The 17,810-nt window shown below is 53.6% G+C and overlaps 3 protein-coding genes and 1 long non-coding RNA gene across 5 annotated transcripts in view; 3 read left to right on the top strand and 1 right to left on the bottom strand.

Annotated features, from left to right (window-relative positions):
- Positions 1-2,358: 2,358 nt before the first annotated feature.
- Positions 2,359-6,104, top strand: APOC4 (apolipoprotein C4). The gene is made up of 3 exons (XM_009198710.4): positions 2,359-2,485; positions 4,881-5,022; positions 5,747-6,104. The coding sequence occupies exons 1-3, from the start codon at positions 2,410-2,412 to the stop codon at positions 5,910-5,912; spliced, it is 384 nt and encodes a 127-aa protein (XP_009196974.2). The 5' UTR covers positions 2,359-2,409; the 3' UTR covers positions 5,913-6,104.
- Positions 6,105-6,191: 87 nt separating this feature from the next.
- APOC2 (apolipoprotein C2) lies at positions 6,192-10,211 on the top strand. The gene is made up of 4 exons (XM_009198709.2): positions 6,192-6,681; positions 9,030-9,097; positions 9,240-9,399; positions 9,804-10,211. Exons 2-4 carry the CDS (start codon positions 9,043-9,045, stop codon positions 9,892-9,894), a joined length of 306 nt encoding a protein of 101 aa, XP_009196973.1. The 5' UTR covers positions 6,192-6,681; positions 9,030-9,042; the 3' UTR covers positions 9,895-10,211.
- Positions 10,212-10,696: 485 nt separating this feature from the next.
- On the bottom strand, positions 10,697-14,364 carry LOC108583970. The gene is made up of 2 exons (XR_001898803.3): positions 13,784-14,364; positions 10,697-10,854 (listed from the first exon to the last, which is right to left on the bottom strand). It is a non-coding gene; the product is annotated as an uncharacterized LOC108583970 (long non-coding RNA).
- CLPTM1 (CLPTM1 regulator of GABA type A receptor forward trafficking) overlaps positions 14,361-17,810 on the top strand; it is a 39,813-nt gene continuing 36,363 nt past the window's right edge. The window contains exon 1 of one of the 2 annotated variants that reach the window (XM_003918595.5): positions 14,361-15,179. In XM_003918595.5, coding sequence (XP_003918644.1) covers positions 15,150-15,179 — 30 coding nt within the window. In that variant the 5' untranslated portion in view covers positions 14,361-15,149. Of the gene's footprint in view, positions 15,180-15,316; positions 15,537-17,810 lie in introns of those variants that run through there. The other variant, XM_003918594.2, reaches the window with a different exon arrangement.

Genomic DNA, 17,810 nt, shown 5'->3' with positions numbered 1-17,810 from the left:
GGCTGGAGTGCAGTGGCGGATCTCAGCTCATCACAAGCTCCGCCTCGGGTTTGAAGCCATTCTCCTGCCTCAGCCTCCCGAGTAGCTGGGACTACAGGTGCCAGCCACCTCGCCCGGCTAATTTTGTATTTTGAGTAGAGACAGGGGTTTCACTGTGTTGGACCAGGATGGTCGATCTCCTGACCTGTTGATCCGCCCGTCTCGGCCTCTAAAGTGCTGGGATTACAGGCTTGAGCCACAGCGCCCGGCCTCTTTCTTTTGGGGAGGCCAGTCTCGCTGTGCTCCAGGCTGGAGTGCAGTGGCCTGATCTGCGGCTCACTGCAAGCTCCGCCTCCGGGTTCCACGCCATTCTCCGCCTCAGCCTCCCAAGTAAGCTGAGACTGAAACCACGCCACCGCATGGCCCCAGTTTTGTATTTTCAGTAGAGGCGGGGTTTCACCATGTTAGCAGGATAGTCTCGATCTCCTGACCTGCGTGATCCACCATACCGGCCTCCCCAAAGTGCTGGGATTACAGGCTTGAGCCACGGCGCCCGGCCCTCTTTTCTTTTTTTTTTTTTTTTCTTTTTTTTTTTTTTTTTTTTTTTGAGGCAGTCACCAAGCTCTGCGTAGCCCAGGCTACAGAGTGCAGTGGCGGATCTCAGCTCACTGCAAGCTCCGCCTCCGGGTTCGCCATTCTCCAGCCTCAGCCTCCCGAGTAGCTGGGACTACGAAGCCGCCACCTAAGCCCAGCTAGTTTTGTATTTCTTAGTAGAGGCGGGGGTTTCACCGTGTTTAGCCAGGATGGTCTCGATCTCCTGACCTCGTGATCCACCCATCTCGGCCTCCCCAAAAGTGCTGGGATTACAGGCTTGAGCCACAGCGCCGGCCTTTTTTTTTTTTTTTTTTTTTTTTTTTTTTTTTGAGGCGGAGTCTTGCTCTGCCGCCCAGACTGGAGTGCAGTGGCGGATCTCAGCTCACTGCAAGCTCGCCTCCCGAGTTCATGCCATTCTCACCTGCCTCAGCCTCAGTAGCTGGGACTACAGGCGCCAGCCACCCAGCGCCCGGCTAGTTTTGTATTTTTTAGTAGGAGACGGGGTTTCACCGTGTTAGCCAGGATGGTCTCGATCTCCTGACCTCGTGATCCGCCCGTCTCGGCCTCCCAAAGTGCTGGGATTACAGGCTTGAGCCACATCCCAGGCTGGTCTTGAACTCCTGGCCTCAAGTGATCCACCTGCCTCAGCCTCCCAAAGTGCTGGGATTTCAGGTGGGAGCCACCGCCCTGGCCTGGGACCTGATGTTGATGACCTCCTACTATGTGCACCTGCAGCTCTCCTGCATAGGCCTCAGCCCTCCTGCATGAGGACGCTGGGAGGCAGGTGCTCCCTATCAACCCGATGTTACAGTTGAACAAATTGAGCCCCGGAAAAGAAAACGTATTTGCCCAGGTCATGCGGTGAAGGAGTGGGGGATTCGAAGCCCAGGTCTGTCTGAAGCCAGAGTCACCTGGAGGAGAAAGAGCTGGAATTGAGAACTCAAGGAATGCGTGGAGGTGATCGGGTTCCACCCTACCCGGAAAGAAACAGAGGCTGGAGACATGAGACTGTGTTGCTATTTCCTGCCATCATCCCTTAGGCCCTGTTGAGGCCCTACCACAAGCCTGGCCCTGCAGCCCAGTGGCTAGGAGAAATTAGACACAAAATAATAATAACAGCGATGATCTTTGAGCACCTATAATGCCAGGCTCCATGGTAAGAGCTTTCTTTGTTTTTGTTTTGTTTTGTTTTGTTTTGTTTTGAGACAGAGTCTTTTTGTCACCCAGGCTGAAGTGCAATGGTGTGATCGTGGCTCACTGTAGCCTTCACCTCCCGGGTTCAAGCGATTCTCCTGCCTCAGTCTCCCGAGTAGCTGGGATTACAGGCGCGTGTCACTATGTCTGGCTAATTTTTGTATTTTTAGTAGAGACAGGGTTTCACCGTGTTGGCCAGGTTGGTCTCAAACTTCTGGCCTCATATGATCCGCCCACCTCAGCCTCCCAAAGTGTTGGGATTACAGGCATGAGTCACTGTGCCTTTCTTTGTATTTGTTCAAGTAATATCCTGAAATATGTACTATGTCTCGCACTTTATATAGAGGAGGAAACTGAGGCCAGCAAATGAGGCTGTCATGGGAGGTGGAGACAGGATTTGAACCTGCTTCAGTGCAGGAGGCTCAAGAGCCTCTGTCTTCTCTCAGGGCACGGTGTGGGAAGGTGGGAAGGAGGGAGGCCCACAGAGGCATGACCTCTGATTGCCACTGTCACCTGGGCCCGGCTCTTTGAAGTCTCTGCCAAGTGGGGAGGTGGCCGGAGGAGGGCCCTGCTCTGTGCAGCCTCCCCTCCCCCGGCCCACAGAGTTGAGCACAGAGGGACAGAGGCACGGAACCCCCAGAAATGTCCCTCCTCAGAAACAGGCTCCAGGACCTGCCTGCCCTGTGCCTCTGTGTGCTGGTCCTGGCCTGCATTGGGGGTGAGAAGAAGAGGGTGGAGGGATGTGGGGCCCACACCTGGTGGGTGTGAGTGTGGCTGTGTGTCCTGTGGCTCTGTAGCCACGTGAGACGTGAGTACGGAGCGTGTGCGTGTCGGGGAGTGTGTGTGTCAGTAGTTGAGACTAAAGTGTGAATATAACATTGGTACAAACTGGGATCATCTGTGCATGTGTGTGTGTGCGTGCGTGGAACTGGGAGTACACAGTCGTGGTAAAAGTGCATGTCTGTGTGCATGTATGTATTTGTGTGCACCTGTCTCTCTGTGGGGTACATGTGTGCAAAATATTTGAGTGTGTGGACACATGTGAGGGGGTCTGTGAGTGTGTGCTGGTGTGTACGTCTGTGTTTTGCATATGCATTTAATTTTTTTTTTTTTGAGACGAAGTCTCTGTCACCCAGTGCGTGACAGTGCAGTGGTGCGATCTCGGCTCACTGCATCACCTACCTCCCCAGTTCAAGCGATTCTCCTGCCTCAGCCTTCAGAGTATTTGGGACTACAGACGCACGCCACCACGCCTGCCTAATTTTTTATATTTTTGGTAGAGACAGGGTTTTGCCATGTTGACCAGGCTGGTCTTGAACTCCTGACTTCAGGTGATCCGCCCACCTTGGCCTCCCAAAGTGCTGGGATTACAGGCATGAGCCACCATGCCCGGCGATGTACTTTATTTTATTTTATTTTATTTTATTTTTTTTTTTTTTGAGACGGGGTCTCGCTCTGTCGCCCAGGCTGGAGTGCAGTGGCCAGATCTCAGCTCACTGCAAGCTCCGCCTCCCGGGTTCCCGCCATTCTCCTGCCTCAGCCTCCCGAGTAGCTGGGACTACAGGCGCCCGCCACCTCGCCCGGCTAGTTTTTTGTATTTTTTAGTAGAGACGGGGTTTCACTGTGTTAGCCAGGATGGTCTCGATCTTGTGACCTCGTGATCCGCCCGTCTCGGCCTCCCAAAGTGCTGGGATTACAGGCTTGAGCCACCGCGCCCGGCCTACTTTATTTTAAAATGGGATCATATTCTAGATCAGTGTCATCCAGTAGAAATTTAAATTTTTAACACAGGGCCGGGCACATTGGCTCATGCCTGTAATCCCAGCACTTTGGGAGGCCGAGGCGGGCAGATCACAAGGTCAGGAGATTGAGACCATCCTGGCTAACGGACGGGTAAAAACCTGTCTCTACTAAAAATACAAAAAATTAGCCACACATAGTGGCACACACCTGTAGTCCTAGCTACTTGGGAGGCTGAGGCCAGAGAATCACTTGAACCCAGGAGGCGGAGCTTGCAGTGAGCCAAGATCGCGCCACTGCACTCCAGCCTGGGCGACAGAGCAAGACTCAGTCTCAAAAAAAAAAAAAAGAAATTAACACGTATATAGCACCTACAATGTGCAAGGCACCATTCTATGTGCATCGTATGTATTAACTCTTAATTCTCACAATAACCCTGTGGTAGGTACTATTATCCCATTCTACAGAAGGGGAAACTGAGTCATGGGGAGAGAGGATAAGTCACTGGCCAAGGCACACAGCCGGCCACATGTGGCCCCTGCGTGATGGTTGGTCTCTGTAGGCGAGGCTTTGTCCAGACGCGTGGGTAGAAGGTCTGGCCTGGAAAGAGGAACTGACAGCAAGGCTGAGCCAATGTCTGCCCCTGGGGGCAGAAAGTCACCTCCTGCTTTCCCTCCACTGTCCATAGAGGTAGCTTAGACAGGGTGGGGGTCACAGGAGAACTAAGGGGGAAAGGGGTAGTTCCTGGGCAGCAAAATCAGGTGGTGAAGGGAGGCATCAGAGGATGGCAATTAGAGAGGCCATTAGAGGGAAACCATAGGCAGACAGGGTGACAGGAGAGACTACTGACACAAGGTGAAGAGATGGCCCGGCCGGACGGGGTGGCTCACATCTGTAATCCCAGCATTTTGGGAGGCTGAGGTGGGTGGATCACTTGAGGTCAGGAGTTTAAGGCCCCAACATGGCGAAAACCCATCTCTACTTAAAATACAAAAATTAGCCGGGCATGGTGGCACATGCCTGTAATCCTAGCTACTCAGGAGGCTGAGGCAGGAAAATTGCTTGAATCCAGGAAGTGGAGGTTGTAATGAGACAAGATCATGCCACTGCACTCCACCCTGGACAACAGAGCAAGAGACTGACTCTGTCTCAAAAAAAAAAAAAAAAAAAAAGGGAGAGAGAGAGAGATGACTGATGGTTGAAGGAGGGGTAAGCGGTCAGGGGACATATACGGGTAAAGGCAGGAGGCAAGAGGACTGGCAGGGGGCTGCCCCTGGGCCACCAGGAGTGACACAGGATGAGCATGGCGGGAAAGGGAGAAGGGGGGATTGTAGGGTCCCAGCCCGCCCAAGTTGCCCTCTGGTTCCACCTAGCATGCCAGTCAGAAGCCTATGAAGGAACCCCCAGCCCCCCACCAAAGCTAAAGATGAGTCACTGGAGCCTGGTGACGGGCAGGATGAAGGAGCTGCTGGAGCCAGTGTTGAACAGGACCAGAGACAGGTGGCAGTGGTTCTGGTGAGTGTGTGCTGGACTGGGTGGCAGGAGAGGACTCCTGGGTCTGAGGGAGGAGGGGCTGGGGCCCTGTATCTGGAGTCTGAAAGGGAAGAGGAAGGGCTAGGGCCTGGGCTCAGGTCTGAGGAGGAGAGTGGGGGCCCTGGGCTCCTGGGTCCTGAGGGAGGAGGTTCAAGGCCAGGTCACAAAGGAAGAGCTGCAGGGGAGACCTGGGGCCTGGGTCAAGGAGGAAGGGCTGGGGCCTGGGCCAGGTCTGGAAGAGGGGCTGGGGCAGGTCAGGAAGGGCACAGGGCTGGGCAGGCCTGAAGGGAAGGGCACAGGGGCCACGGGCAGGTCAAGGGAAGGAAGACACAAGGGGCTGGACTGGGCAAAGGGGCAGGGAACTGGGGAGCTGGGCCTGGAGTCTGAAAGGAGAGAGGAGGGGCTGGGGGGCCTGGACTCCTGGGTCTGAGGGAGGAGGGCCTGGGGGCCTGGACTCCTGGGTCTGAGGGAGAAGGAGGGGCTGGGGCCTGGACTCCTGGGTCTGAGGGAGGAGGGGCTGGGGCCGGAACCCCTGGGTTTCAGGGGAGGAGGAAAGGGCGGCAGTGGGGCTGTGACCCCTAGGTCTGGGAGGAGCAGTGGGTTAGAGCTGAGAGCAAGAACTGGGTCAGAGAAAGGAGCAGATAAATGGGGCAGAGAACACCTGGGGAGAGCTGGGGCCTCCACTGTGATGTCCTCTCTCCCTCAGGAGCCCCAGCACCTTCCGGGGCTTCATGCAGACGTACTATGACGACCACCTCAGGGACCTGGGTCCGCGCACCAAGGCCTGGCTCCTCAAATCCAAAGAAAGCCTCTTGAACAAGACCCACAGCCTGTGCCCCAGGATTGTCTGTGGGGACAAGGACCAGGGTTAAAATATTCATAAAAGCCAGGTGTGGTTGTGGCGGGTGCCTGTAGTCCCAGCGACTCAGGAGGCTGAGGTTGAAGGATGGCTTGAGCCCAGGAGTCCGAGACCAGCCTGGGCAACACAGCGAGATCCCTTGGGGGGGAAACAAAAAGAAATAAAAAAAGTTCATACTTCTCCAATAAATAAAGTCTCACCTGTGTCCCTGTCTGGATCCTTCCCCAGTGTGACCAGAAGAAAACCCACCCCACCCCCTCCCAGGAATTAATGAGTAGAAGAGGTGACACCTGATGGGGAAGGGAGAGTTGGGGGGTAGGGAAGGGTATCAAGGGATAACACCCTATTGTGGGTTTGTGGAGAATGGGGGACTTCGAGGCGCACCAGTTTCAGGAGGGTGAGGGCAGGAGTGCAGGTGGAGTCAGCAGGTCCCCATGATGGCCCTCATTGAGAACTTCGCCCTTGTCTCCCACAAGCTCTGACTCCATTCCCAGTGGGCACCCAGCACCTCCAACCCCTCCACAGCCCCCAAGCCAGCCTCTGTCAGAGGCAAATTCTCGGAGTGAGGGTTCCCTGTCACTTGAGTGAAGGTTCCCTGTGGCGTGACCTTGGGGGATGTCATTGCCCTTTCTGTCCCCATCCACCCCCTCAGCGGTTCTGTTGGCCAGGACTTTGGCCTAGACAAAGGATGGGGGTGGTGGCTGTGGAGCGGAAGTGGGTCTCAAACGCTATAAAGCCTCTCTATGCCTGTCCGGAGCTGGTGAGGACAGCCTGCGAGTCTGGTAAGAGAGGGACCCAGGGTGCGGGGGCAGGGGGGCGTCAGCAGGGAGAGGGCAAAGATCGATAAAGTAGGAATTGTAGGAGGCACAATGTTAGAAGCCCGTGTTGGAACTGTGACTTTGTGTGAGTGTGTGTGTGTGTGATGGAGTCTTGCTATATTGCCCAGGCTAGACTCAAACTCCTAGGCTCAAGCAATCCTCCTCCCTCAGCCTCCGCAGTAGCTGGGACTATAGGTGCACCACCACACTCCGTAAATCACAGAATTTAGAAACGTAGACTATTTGAACCTCTGCATAGAGTTGGGGTGGCTGAGGAGGGGAGGATCCCTTGAGCCCAGGAGTTTGAGGCTGCAGTGAGCTATGATCTTGCCACTGTGTTCCAGCCTGGGTGACAGAGAAACCCCATTTCTAAAAAAGAAAAAGGGCTAGGCATATTGTCTCATGCCTGTAATCCCAGCACTTTGGGAGGCCGAGGCGGGTGGATCACCTGAGGTCAAGAGTTCAAGACCAGCCTTACCAGCATGGTGAAACCCCATCTCTACTAAAAATACAAAAATTAGCCAGGTGTGGTGGCGTGTGCCTGTAATCCCAGCTACTCCGGAGGCTGAGGCAGGAGAATTGCTTGAACCCGGGAGGCGGAGGTTGCAGTGAGCCCAGATCATGCCACTGTACTCCAGCCTGGGTGACAGAACAAGACTCAATCTTGGGGGAAAAAAAAGAATGAAAGAATTTAAAAATCTAAAAAAGAATTGTAGGCTGGGCGCGGTGGCTTACACCTGTAATCCAAACGCTTTGGGAGGCCGAGGTGGATGGATCACTTGATGTCAGGAGTTGGAGACCAGCCTGGCCAACATGGTGAAACCCCGTCTCTACTAAAAATACAAAAATTAGACAGGTGTGGTGGTGCATGCTTGTATTCCCAGTTACTCAGGAGGCTGAGGCAGGAGAATCACTAGAACCCGGGAGACAGAGGTTGCAGTGAGCCAAAATTGTGCCATTGCACTCCAGCCTGGGCAACAGAGCAAGACCCTGTCTCAAAAAAAAAAAAAAAGAATTGTAGACCATTTGCTTGAGCCGTTCTTTCTCCAGGGATCAGATTTAAACCTCTTTCTGATGTAGCTTCCTCATCTCCTACGTGTGGATGATGATATTGTGCCCTGTGCATGTTCTTCGTAACCAAAAGTGCCTCCCTCATAGGGCGGGTGAGAACTCAATGAGCAGATGCAGGGACATGAGGTCTGACTTAGGGCTTTTGATCTAGTGTGGGTCCTTAATGGTGTCTGCAGAGCACCTCCCTGCACTGACTCAGGCTTAGCAAAGGGCAGGGGCTTTGCTGTGTTCCTGCTGGGCCCAGAACTGTTTAGGTGCTCAAGAAAGCCTTCTAGGCTGGGCTCAGTGGCTCACGCCTGTACTCCCAGCACCTTGGGGAGGCCGAGATGGGAGGATCGCTTGAGCCCAGGAGTTCCAGACCAGCCTGGGCAACAAAGCAAGTCCCCCATCTCTACAAAAGAATAAAAATTAGCAGCCAGGCATGGTGGCTCACGCCTGTAATCCCAGCACTTGGGGAGGCCAAGGCAGGCAAATCACTTGAGGTTAGGAGTTCAAGACCCGCCTGGACAACATAGTGAAACCTCATCTCTACTAAAAATACAAAACTTAGGTGGGGCGCAGTGGCTCACGCCTGTAATCCCAGCACTTTGGGAGGCCGAGGCAGATGTATCATGAGGTCAGGAGTTCAAGACCAGCCTGGCCAGCATGGTGGAACCCCATCTCTACTAAAAATACAAAAAATTAGCCAGGCATGGTGGCAGGCACCTGTAATCCCAGCTCCTTGGGAGGCTGAGGCAGGAGAATTGCTTGAACCCCAGAGGCAGAGGTTGCAGTGAGCTGAGAACACACCACTGCATTCCAGCCTGGATGACAGAGCAAGACTCCATCTCAAAAAAACAAAAACAAAAACAAAAAGCAGCCAGGCGTGGTGGCGGATGCCTGTAATCCCAGCTACTGGGGAGGCTGAGGCAGGAGAATTTCTTGAACCTGGGAGGTATGGGTTGCGGTGAGCCAAGATCGCACCATTATACTCCAACCTGGGTGACAGAGTGAGATTCCGTTTCAAAAAAGGAAATAAAAAAAAAAAAAGAATTAAAATGTCAAAATCAGGAGTAGAATCACAGGATGTTGGAAAGTGAGGCCCAAGAAGGGGGCTGTGTCCAAGTCCATGCATGGGAAACTTGACTTGGACACCGAGTACACACAGAGCAGGATCTCAGTCCCCCCACCAGAGTGGGGCATGACCACAGGAACAGCCGCCTCCAGTCAGCCTGCCATATGACCCCCACTCAATGTTCCAGGTCTCCCGACACCATGGGCACACGATTCCTCCTGGCTCTGTGTCTCGTCCTCCTGGTACTGGGATTCGGTGAGTGGGGAGGCGAATGAGCTCCAAGCATCTTCTCAGCTCAGGCCCTTCTTACCCCTGCCTCTGCCCTCTCCCCTCATTCCTGCCTCCTTTCCCCCTGCTGCAGCCCCATGGGCTCCCCTGACACACTCTCCCCCTGCAGAGGTCCAGGGGGCCCAACTCCCCCAGCAAGATGAACGGCCCAGCCCGGCCTTGCTCAGCCAGGTGCAGGAATCTCTCTCCAGTTACTGGGAGTCAGCAAAGGCAGCCGCCCAGAAGCTGTATGAGAAGACATACCTGCCTGCTGTAGACGAGAAACTCAGGTAGCACCTGCCCCTGGAGAAATGGGGTCTGGCCCGTACCACCGACTGTATCCGGGACCCAGAAGTTCAGGCCCCAGCCCCTCCACCCTCACACCCAGGAGTCCGGGCCCCCAGCCCCCCCTCCCTCAGACCCAGGAGTCCAGGCCCCCAGCCCCCCCTCCCTCAGACCCAGGAGTCCGGGCCCCCAGCCTCTCCTCCCTCAGACCCAGGAGTCCGGGCCCCCAGCCTCTCCACCCTCAGACCCAGGAGTCCAGGCCCCCAGCCCCTCCTCCCTCAGACCCGGGCCCCCAGCCCCTCTTTCTCCCTCAGACCCAGGAGTCCAGGCCTCAGCCCCTCCTCCCTCAGACCCAGGAGTCCAGGCCCCCAGCCCCTCTTCCCTCTAACCCTCTGTGCTTTCTCCCCAGGGACTTGTACAGCAAAAGCACAGCAGCCATGAGCACTTACACAGGCATTTTTACTGACCAAGTTCTTTCTGTGCTGAAGGGAGAGGAATAACAGCCAGACCCTCCATCTGTGGACAAGGGGAGAGTCCCCCGCTCCCCTGATCCCCCAGGTTCGGACTGGGCTCCCCCTTCCCAGTAGCTCTTGCATCCTGCTCCCAACTCTAGCCTGAATTCTTTTCAACAAAAAATACAATTCAAGTTGCTTCTCATGGATGGCACTGCTTTTCTGAGGACTCAGGGGCCAAGATGGAGGCGATGACTCAGTCCAGCCAACATTTAATCAGCACCTACTGTTGTGTATGGAGCCCTAACCCATGGGTCCGTGGGAATAAAACAGTGAATAGTAACAATAAATAATCGAAACAGCAATTAGAACTACTCTTTATTGAAGTCCAGCTTTCTCTCTCTCTCTCTTTTTTTTTTTGAGGTTGGGTTTCACTCTGTCACCCAGGCTGGACTGCAGTGGTGCAATCTCAGCTCACTGCACCCTCCGCCTCCAAGGCTGCAGCGATTCTCTGTGCCTCAGCCTCTGGAGTAGTTGGGATTACAGGCATGTGCCACTGTGCATGGTTAATGTTTGTATTTTTAGTAGACACAGGGTTTTGCCATGATGGCTAGGCTGGTCTCAAACTCCTGACCTCAAGTGATCCACCTGCCTCGGCCTCCCAAAGTACTGGGGTGAGAGGCATGAGCCACCGCGCCAGGCCAAAATCCGGCTTTCTCATTTGTAAAATGACAAATCATAGACACAGCTAGTCCACAGTGGCCTCTGACAGTCTCCAGTTGTTAACGGTGGATGGTGTCCAGGTTCTTGGCGTCTTGAACAAAGAACTGAACAAAACAGACAAACAAAGCAAGGAAGAAATGAAGGGATTTATTGAAAATGAACGTACACTCCACAGTGTGGGAGCGGGCCCAAGCATATGGGTTCAAAAGTCCTGTTACAGAATTTTTGGGAGTTTAAACTCCCTCCCTAGAGGATTCCCCTTCCACTGGTTACTTCCGGTACACCCTATGTAAATGAAGAGGATGAAGAAAAGTTACAAAGTTATTTACCGCCTACAGGAGAGGATGTTTCCTGTTATAGCTGAAGTGAACTGGCCTTATGTTCCCTGCCTCCAGACCCTATTTTCCTGCCTCACCGTTGCTGGACTAACACATTTTTTATTTTATTTATTTTGTTTTGAGATAAGGTCTTGCTCTGTCGCCCAGGCTGAAGCGCAGGGGTGAGATCTTGGCTTACTCTAGGCTTGACCTCTTGGGCTCAAGAGATCCTCCCATCCCAGCCTCCCAAGTAGTTGGGACTAGAGATGCCTACTGCCACACCTGGCTAATTTTTTGTATTTTTAGTAGAGACGGGGTTTTGCCATGTTGCCTAGGCTAGTCTCCGATTCCCAGGCTCAAGCGATCTGCCCACCTTGCCCTCCCAAAGTGCTGGGATTACCGGTGTGAACCACTGCACCAGGCCTGGGCTGACACTTTAAATGTGCCACTGCAATCAGGTATAAAGGTCCTGTGGCAGAGGCGAGAATGGTGCTCAAGTCAGTGCTGCATTGGGCGGGACCCAAGACGACAGACCTCTAGGGCTGGCACAGTGGCTCACGCCTGTAATCCCAGAGCTTTGCTTAGCCAAGGTGGGCAGATCATCTGAGGTGAGGAGTTCAAGACCAGCCTGGCCAATATGGTAAAAACACAAAAATAAAACACAAAAATTTATCTAATAAAAACACAAAAATTAGCCAGGGTGGCCTGCGCCTGTAATCCCAGTTACCTGGAGGCTGAGGCAGGAGAACTGCTTGTACCCAGGAGGCAGAGATCGGGCCACTGCACTCTAGCCTGGGCAGCAGAGTGAGACTCTGTCTCAAAAAAAAAAAAAAGAAAAAAAAAGAAAAAAGAAAAACTTATTTTAAAAAAAATGCAAGTAAAAAGCACAGAAGGCAGAAGGTGCAAATAAGCAGAGGCTCCATGGTCTGAAGGAGGCCACTGCTGGGACCATGAATGAAGGGGGCTGGGGGCCGAGATTCCTGTATCCTGAGGAAGTCCAGGGTGGTCCTGCTCCCCAAGTCCCATGGGTGGGGCTATTGGTCTCTGGAGATCCACGGCTTGTGTTTCTCCTAATCTGCTTGGCATTAACCTCCAGCCAGGCTTTCAACACCCTTGGGGCAGTTTTCCCAGGTCCTGGGGCTGGGCAGCTGAGTCCAGTAAAAAACAGGGGCCCTGGAGAGGGACTGTGGGCAATGCCCCCAAGTCGCCGGGGCCTGGGAAGAACGGAGGCTGCCAAGCGCAGGAGGTGGTGGGGAGGGGGAGACCCTGGAGTAACAATCCCTGCTCTGTCCACTTGGTTCCCACGGACTCGAGCCAAACCAAAGCACTGCCCGGACCAGTTCGGCTTCCAACCAATACTGGTGCTGGCCTCAGACTCCTCCTTCCTTTCTCAGAACCCCATTCCCCTCAGGGGCCCCAGAGTCCAGGCCCCTAGATTCTTCTTCTCCTAGGACTCAGGAGTCTGGGACCCCCCAATCCCTTCTCCTCAGGACCTAGAAGGTTGGATCCCCAGTCCCCTTCTCCCTTAGAACCTGAAATCACAGCCCTTGATCAGTATTTTGCGCCCCCTAGTGGAGAGAACAGTGGGTCTATCATGTGACTTACAGTAGGAATGGCAGAATTTTTTACTTACTATGATTCTTAGTTTTTTTAGAGACAGGGTCTCACTCTGTCGCCCAGGATGGAGTGCAGTAGTGTGATCACAGCTAATTGCAACCTCGAACGAACTCCTGGGCTCCGGCATCCCTCCCACCTCAGCCTCGGAGTAGCTGGACCACAGATGGATGCCACCACACTGCCTAATTTTTTAAATTTTTAGTAGAGCTAGGATCTCGCTATGTAGCCAAGGCTGGTCTTAAACTCCCAAGCTCAAGCGATCCTTCTGCCTCAGCCTCCCAGAGTGCTAGGATTACAGGCATGAGCCACCAAGCCTGGACAGAATGGCAGAATTTATTTGGTCACTCAACAGAGCGTAGGAAGGCTCTGCAGGGAACCTGGCTCCACAGGAGCCCTGTCCAAGATCACACTTTTCATCAGAAGCTGAGACCTCGTCATGCTCCAGCACGTTGGCCCTTGCAGTGTATGAGACTTGGAGGGCACATTGGGGCAGTTTGTATTTACAGCCTAGAGCACAGTTGGGGTTGCAGTGAGGCTGGTGAAAGTTTCAAAGCCCCTCACTTGGCCGGGCCCAGTGGCTCACGCGTGTCATCCCAGCACTTTGGGAGGCCGAGGCAGGCAGATCACGAAGTCAGGAGATCGAGACCATCCTGGCTAACACAGTGAAACCCCGTCTCTACTAAAAAAAAAAAAAAATTATCCCGGTGTGGTGGCCGGCGCCTGTAGTCCCAACTACTCGGGAGGCTGAGGCTGGAGAATGGTGTGAACCTGGGAGTCGGAGCTTGCGGTGAGCCGAGATGGCGCCACTGCACTCCAACCTGAGGCAAGACTCTGTCAAAAAAAAAAAAAAAGGGCCCGTCACTTGCCTGGGCTTTCCATGGTCCTCTACCTAAATTTGTACAAGTAATTTTGTACTTTTTTTTTTTTTTTTTTGAGACAGTTTCCCTCTTGTTGCCCAGGCTGGGAGTGCAATGGCATGATCTCGGCTCACTGCAACCTCTGCCTCCCGGGTTCAAGCGATTCTCCTGCCTCAACCTCCCGAGTAGCTGGGATTACAGGCATGTGCCACCACACTCAGCTAGTTTTGTACTTTTAGTAGAGACGGGGTTTCACCATGTTGGCCAGGCTGGTCTCAAACTCCCGACCTCAGGTGATCTGCCTGCCTCGGCCTCCCAAAGTGCTGGGATTACAGGCATGAGCCACCGCGCCCTGCTGAGGCATGAAGTTTTCTAAGATTCCTTCTTGCCCTGTGTTAGCCCTCAGAGAGGTAAGTCACTCACCTTCTACACTTAGAGAGCCTCATATTTTCTTTCAGCAATAATCCCCAGGGCAGTGCTGGAGATATAGCAGTGACCACAACAGTCCAGGGTCAGCCCGCCCAGTTGGGGAGACACACCCACCCCTGACAGTGATGACACAAAGTGAGCAGGGGTGGGGTGGAGGAGCTGAGGAGGCAAGGGAGGATGGGAAAGCAACCCAGAGAGAGCTTCCTAGAGCGAGAGCTAGTATTACAGAGCTGAGACCTAGAGGAAAGTGGAGGAAACCGATAATAAAATGATAATTAAACATTTAGAATATCCCAATGCAAAGCTTACTCTCTTTCCAGGTAATATATAAAGTTCATAATCACAGCGCCCCGAATATTGACCACTGAAGCATGAGGCCCAGGGCCTGATGTTTTACATTCGCGATCTAACTACGTCTTCCCAATAACACAGGGGGGCAAAACGGGAAGACGAATAATGAGTACGATTATAATCCCTAGTTTATAAAAGGGGAGAAACTGAGGCTCAGAGATGCCACTTGTCACCAGCCTGGCCAACACGGTGAAACTCCGTCTCTACTTACAAAAAAAAAAAATTAGCCAGGCGTGGTGGCGCGCTCCTGTGATCCCAGCTACTTGGGAGGCTGAGGCAGGAGAATCACTTGAACCCGGGAGGCCGAGGTTGCAGTGAGCCGAGATCGCGCCATTGGTGGACAGAGTGAGACTTCATCTAAAAAAAAAAAAAAAAAAAGAGAGAGAGTGAGAGAGAGAGAGATGTCACTTGTCCAGGATCTCTTATCCGGTCAGTAGCACCACAAGGATTTGAACCCTGGCCAGACGTCCACCCAATTTCACGTGCGAAGAGTTAACGGCCTCCTAGAGTCTTGTCCTCTCTGGGCCTCCGTAACACCCTCTCCAAGCCAGGGATCTCCCAGCACATGGCCGGGTTTAGAGCTGTACGAAGACACACAGCTAATGAAAAACTGTGGAATTCTCAGAGCCTGTGAAGCCTAGTCCAGGGATGCGAGGTTTGGACCACTAAGGGAACGCGCATGCGTGCTAGGCAGGGCCGACCGAAGGCTTCGGGGTGTATCATAGGGTCTCATCGCAGGTGTGTTGGCCGTAAGACCCCTGGAATTGGAATTCTAAATACACAGAAAGGCTATGAGCTCAGGAGACTTGGACGAAAGAGTTGTGTTAGGAAGAGGGGTCAGAAGACAAGGGTGCTGGGCAAAAGGCTTGCTCTTCGACTCCGAATACGGTGGCCAGAAAGGTTTCTCTGACGAAAGAGGGGCGTGGTTCGAAGCCGTACTGTGGCCGGTAAAGCTCAAGAAACATGGAACGAAAAGGACGAAAAGAATCGGCAGGGAGAAGCGGACAGGATGGCCCGAAAGGCTCATATAACCGAAAACGTGGGTTAATGTGAAGGGGCGGAAGAGACAACTTATGGGAGGTGCATGCTGGCAGAGAAAGTCCTGGAGTTCGGAACATACAGTGTTTCTATTAGGTGGAAACAGCCTGCGGGAAAGAAATACGGTGGCCAGCCGAAAGCGGCCTTTCTGAGAGGCGTGGCTGCGGCACTCTTGCCGGATACGGTGGCCCGGCGGGGCTAGAAAGCATGAAATCTCGCGCGATTACGCTGCGCCGTCGGGGACGGGGCGGGGCTGGCGGCGGGGGCGGGGACCCGGAGCGGGAAGATGGCGGCGGCGCAGGAGGCGGACGGGGCCCGCAGCGCCGTGGTGGCGGCCGGGGGAGGCGGCTCCGGTCAGGTACGGAGGCCGAGAGGGGACTGAGGGGGTTCTTCCCCAGTCGGGGGGCCTACCACGGGGCGGGTCCTGCTCTTTGTGGTGGAATCCAGTGCACTGGGGGCCCCTTGCCCAGAGGGACCTTGAATACCCGGCCCAGGGAGGGCCGGACCGCCCGGGAGGCCGGACGGTGCCGCGAACGGGGCCCTGTTGCGTGTCGGGTCCCTTGCGCGCTCGCGCCGGGCTGCCACCAGCCTTATCGCTCGAGCCGGGAAGACAGTGGCTCGGAGGGGCGCAGGCTTGTGCCTTGGCGCGCTGGCTTCTCGACTCCGCGATTCTAGGCTCTGAGGCCGTTTCTAGAGTGATCTGGTGTTCAGGTTTCGTTGTAGTGCTGGAGGTGTGCGCAGTGATTAATTGAGAGTTTTCTAGCTCTGGGGAAGTCAGGATAAGCAGGGCATGGCCGACAGACCCATTTTACAGACGGGAATCCAAGGAACAGTGAGACTAAGGCGCTTCCAGAAGGTCATCCCGGTTAGGTTTGTAACTTTATGTAGAAGTTACAAGACATTGCTGACACAGGGACTAGTATGGATGTGCTTTTAACATGAACTAGTCCTATGGGTTAATTAGTCCATGTACGGATGACTTCTGACCCACTGCTGCCTTAACACACTGCAGAGCATACCATTTCAGGCAGCTACCGTTCAGGCATTTGGGGAATAGATGGAGACATCAAGGTGCTGTCGACCCACCCACTGGGATGTCACTGACATGTAGGAGGCAGCTCAGGGGAAAGGAGTGCAGGTTGAGAGGGGAGAATGAAGCTGACTCTCTGTATGACCTTGGGCAAGTTCCTTTCCCTCTTTAGGCCTTTATTTCTCCCCTGTTAACTGCAGAGGTTGGACAGGAGGGCCAGCCATATCCCTGCTGTCATGGGACGGGGAGAGGAGACTGACATGTAAACAAACAGTTATAATCCTGAATGATTAGGTTGGTGACAGAAGTCTGTGTCCAGGGACTGGGGGAGCCCAGAGAAAGATGAAGTTGGTGTGATAGAGCCCACTATATCTGCTCTGAATCTATTCAGCATTCTCATCCAGAGCCTGGCCTCAGGGACAGCTCAGGAAATGTGTGTTGAGTTAGTGCTGGAATGAAGGTTCAGTTCCTGTCTTCAGGGGTTTTCTAGTCTTGCTGAAAGGAGGTCGTTTCCCCTCTGGGTTTCTGTTGATTATTGGGTTGGTGGTGGATTGAGAGACCAGGGCCCAGGTTGTTCTGATTGCCCTGAGCTTCCAGATGGCACTCTGATCTTCTCTTGTACCAACTCTGCTTAAAAACAATCAAGACTTACCCCTTTGCCTTTAGGACAAAGTACAAATTCTTTTATAAATCACAGCTTCGCATGATCCGACTCTTTTCTTCAGACTAGACTAGGATTTCTCAAGCTCGGCACTGTCAACATTTTGAATTGGATAATGCTTTGTTTGGGGGACTGCCCTGCACATTTTAGGAAGTTTAGCAGCATCCCTGGCCTCTACACACTAGATGTCAGTAGCTCAGTAGCATCCATGCCCCTCCCCAGTTGTGACAACCATAAATGTCTCCAGACATTGCTAAATGTTCCAGGAGCAGGGGGGCAAAGTCATCCCTGCATGAGAACCACTGCGCTAAAGGGGATCCACTGCTCTGAAACCTATTTTATTTCTAAACCTCTTTTATTGCCTCTCAGTTTCTTTCCTCGCAGTCTATGCACAGATCTCTCCCCTCTTTAGTTAGTTGATGTGTGTTAGTCCTACAGATTTCAGATGTTCCCTCCTGCAGAAAGCCCTCTTTGACTGTCTGGGATCCCCTGTGCCAGGCCTGCACCAGCTGGGTTTCACTGTCTGGGGACTGGTCTCCTCCACTGGACTGGGAGCCCCAGGAGGGCAGAGCCGGGACTGCCTTGATCACCACTGCTTCCTTAGCACCACTCAGCTCAGGGTTGGGCACAGAGGAGGTGCTCAGTGTTTGTAGAATGAGTAGATCTTGAAACAGAGGCTGGGCTGAGGTGAAATTCCCTGATGTGCAGTGGTGGATTCAGGTAATCAGTGAAGACATGCCGTAAAATGTAGCTTCCTCCCGCTCTTGCCTAGCCCTGGTGGTCTTAGCTGCTTCTTGGGCCCCTTAGCAGATGTTGCTGGGCATTGTGTGTGCGCGTCGATGTGCAGATCCAAGAGCAGAACTAACTGTGTCTTAGTCACTGATGTGTCCACAGCCACTGCCACCCTTCTCCCATGCCCAGGGCCTAGTGCACAGCAGGCA

The sequence above is a fragment of the Papio anubis genome, chromosome 20, assembly GCF_008728515.1.
Source record: "Papio anubis isolate 15944 chromosome 20, Panubis1.0, whole genome shotgun sequence".
In the NCBI taxonomy this organism is placed as follows: domain Eukaryota; kingdom Metazoa; phylum Chordata; class Mammalia; order Primates; family Cercopithecidae; genus Papio; species Papio anubis.
This window is presented reverse-complemented; position numbering and strand designations above follow the sequence as displayed.